Below are 2,500 nucleotides of genomic sequence, written 5' to 3' on the forward strand. Positions count from 1 at the left end.
GCAATATATTGGCGAAGGATATGTATATATATACATGTGTGTGTGTGTGTGTGTGTGTGTGTGTGTGTGTGTGTGTGTGTGTGTGTGTGTGTGTGTGTGTGTGTGTGTGTGACAGTGTCGCGTGCACGTCCACGGTCTAGTATGGCATTATTGAGATTTTCAGACAAATGTTTATATGCCCACATAACATGATTATGTGTGTTGGTGTGTGTATCAGTGGGAGGTGGCCGCGGGTGGGGAGGGGAGATGGTGGGAGGGTGGCACACACGCACACACGCACACGCGCGCGCACACACAAACACAGACAGACAGACACATACACACACATATACACACAGAGAGAAAAGTCGTACAAGACATAACAACTTCTGACCAATCACCGAAAAAGGAAATTCAAGCGACGTCACGGATCTCTATAGTGGACTTTCACTACATTTCATTTTGCAGGTGCCTGTTGCACGGCAACCACCGACTAGACTCAGACAATGATCGTGTTTCGGACCTTTTAACCTGCACAGCCAAGTCGGTGGGCGCTCGCTAGACAGTTAACACAACAGACCTGCCGCAAGGTTGAAGTTGAGGATTGTGCGTGTTGTTACTGGGCCAAGTTTTCCTCACGTGCATACAAATAGCCTATCAGAGGGCGAGCAGCTGCCATGCTTTTGGCTGTCTGGGTTCCGATAAAAATAGGAAACGCTTGTTCGGGCCTCAGCAGACGCCGCTGCACAACATTGGATGCCCATTTGTACTGACAGTAAACAGGACATTGCACTACTATGCAATGAGATAGTGAAGTGTGTGTGTATCTCAGTTCTCGGCACGCGTGGATGTTCAAAGCCGACGGACGGACGATTCGAAATGTTCAGAGATTGTGTTTCTGCTGGCTAAATCGGTCGGTCCTTACAGTACTGACTTACTGGGTCTCTCATCAGTCGACAGAGACTGGCGAGAAATGTTGAGTATCGGTAAACACCTGTATTGATTTTCCGCCCATGGACTGACACTGAGACGGGCTGGCGGTTTTGTGCAAGTGCTGATAAACTGTTATCACCTCCACTGGCCGGTGTCGTGAGAATGACAAATACATCTTCAGCGGGGAAGGCAGTATTTGTTTTGATTATTGTTCGCCAATTCACAAGTCGGCAATAATACCTACGTTTCTTCCCCTACCACTCCTCTGTGTCATTGGCGTGACTGGGAGTGAACGTCCACGAGGTTGTTGTTAACACAACTGACTCATTCCGTTTTGAGGGGAAAATTGTGGATATTAGTAGTATTGGACATTGGGCTTCCAAGTGAGGTGGGTTTTTGTGGCTTTTTCCACATTTCTTCTCCTCCACTCCTATGTGTGACTGGCGGAGTGAACGTCCACACCTTGTGAACACTGCTCATTCCGTCTTGAGGGAAAATTGTGGATATTGCCTCTTATTCCCCTCCAGTTTGCTGTGCTGCGTTTAAACATGTGAGTGAGCTTTGCTCCACGTGTCCACACCAGGAAAGAAAAAAAAAGTGGCACAAACAACTGCAGTGATTTCTTCACACGCTAAAGAAATCCGAAGGTCAAACACTGAGACTGAAACAGGCATGACCAGTGACTGACTGCCTGCATTCGTGGCTGTTTCACTGTGAGTGGTCAGCTGGTAGCACCATGTGGTCTACGGGATTTCATGCATGGTCAACAGCGGAACACTCTGACTAACCTGTTGGCCAACCTTTGGAAGGAAACACCCCTGTAATTTTCACCACGGAAAGGGGTGGGTGGGTTACTGGGGACAGACACTACAAAATGGCCAACAACAAAGAGGAGACAATTCGTCAGCTGAGGAAACAGTTCGATACGGAATGGGCGCACCTGTTCCCCCTCACACCCGCCCCTCCTATCCGGGCCCTGAGTTCTCTCCGTGAGGAAGGGGCGGGAGACCAGAAACAACAACAACAACCACCACCACCAGGACTGCCATTCGACGAGTGGCTGTCTTCAGGAGCCGTGGAACTTCTCGCCAATACTCTGGCAAGTACCGGACAGAAAATCTCCCAGCTCCAAGACCAGCTAGCCAGGAAGAGTTACCTGTACGAGTTTCTGCGCAAACTGATAGAGTGTGTGGACGAGAAACAAACCGTGCCCCCTCTTCCTGTGCCTGTGACTCTCGCCACCAGCTCGGCACTCGATCTAAATGTCACCCCAAATCGTCAGGGACGAAGCGGTGAGAGCGGAAGTGTGCAACCAAGGTTTACTTCGTCTTCGCGTGATGGGGGTCCACACAGTCGGAACTTGGAGGTGAAAAACAACCAGGAAACGAAGACACAACAACAACAACAGAACTCAGGCACTGGTGTTGTGAACTTCGGAAAGAACTGTGACGGAGCGGGGGTAAAAGAATTTCTTCCCCACAAAAGCAGCAGGGTCACAACCACACCACAACAGGCGACCTCTTTTACGACTGGCACATCGGAGACAGTCAAAAAGCAGACGACATTTTCACCTGGGACAACGGTAACT

At 49.6% G+C, this 2,500-nt stretch overlaps 1 protein-coding gene across 1 annotated transcript in view; it reads left to right on the forward strand.

Annotated features, from left to right (window-relative positions):
• Window positions 1–531: 531 nt before the first annotated feature.
• Window positions 532–2,500, forward strand: part of LOC143274737 (uncharacterized) — a 58,307-nt gene continuing 56,338 nt past the window's right edge. The window contains exon 1 of the mRNA XM_076578647.1: window positions 532–2,500. This exon is cut by the window's right edge and continues 2,668 nt beyond it. Coding sequence (XP_076434762.1) covers window positions 1,787–2,500 — 714 coding nt within the window. The 5' untranslated portion in view covers window positions 532–1,786.

Source organism: Babylonia areolata, chromosome 29 (assembly GCF_041734735.1).
Source record: "Babylonia areolata isolate BAREFJ2019XMU chromosome 29, ASM4173473v1, whole genome shotgun sequence".
Lineage (NCBI taxonomy): Eukaryota > Metazoa > Mollusca > Gastropoda > Neogastropoda > Buccinidae > Babylonia > Babylonia areolata.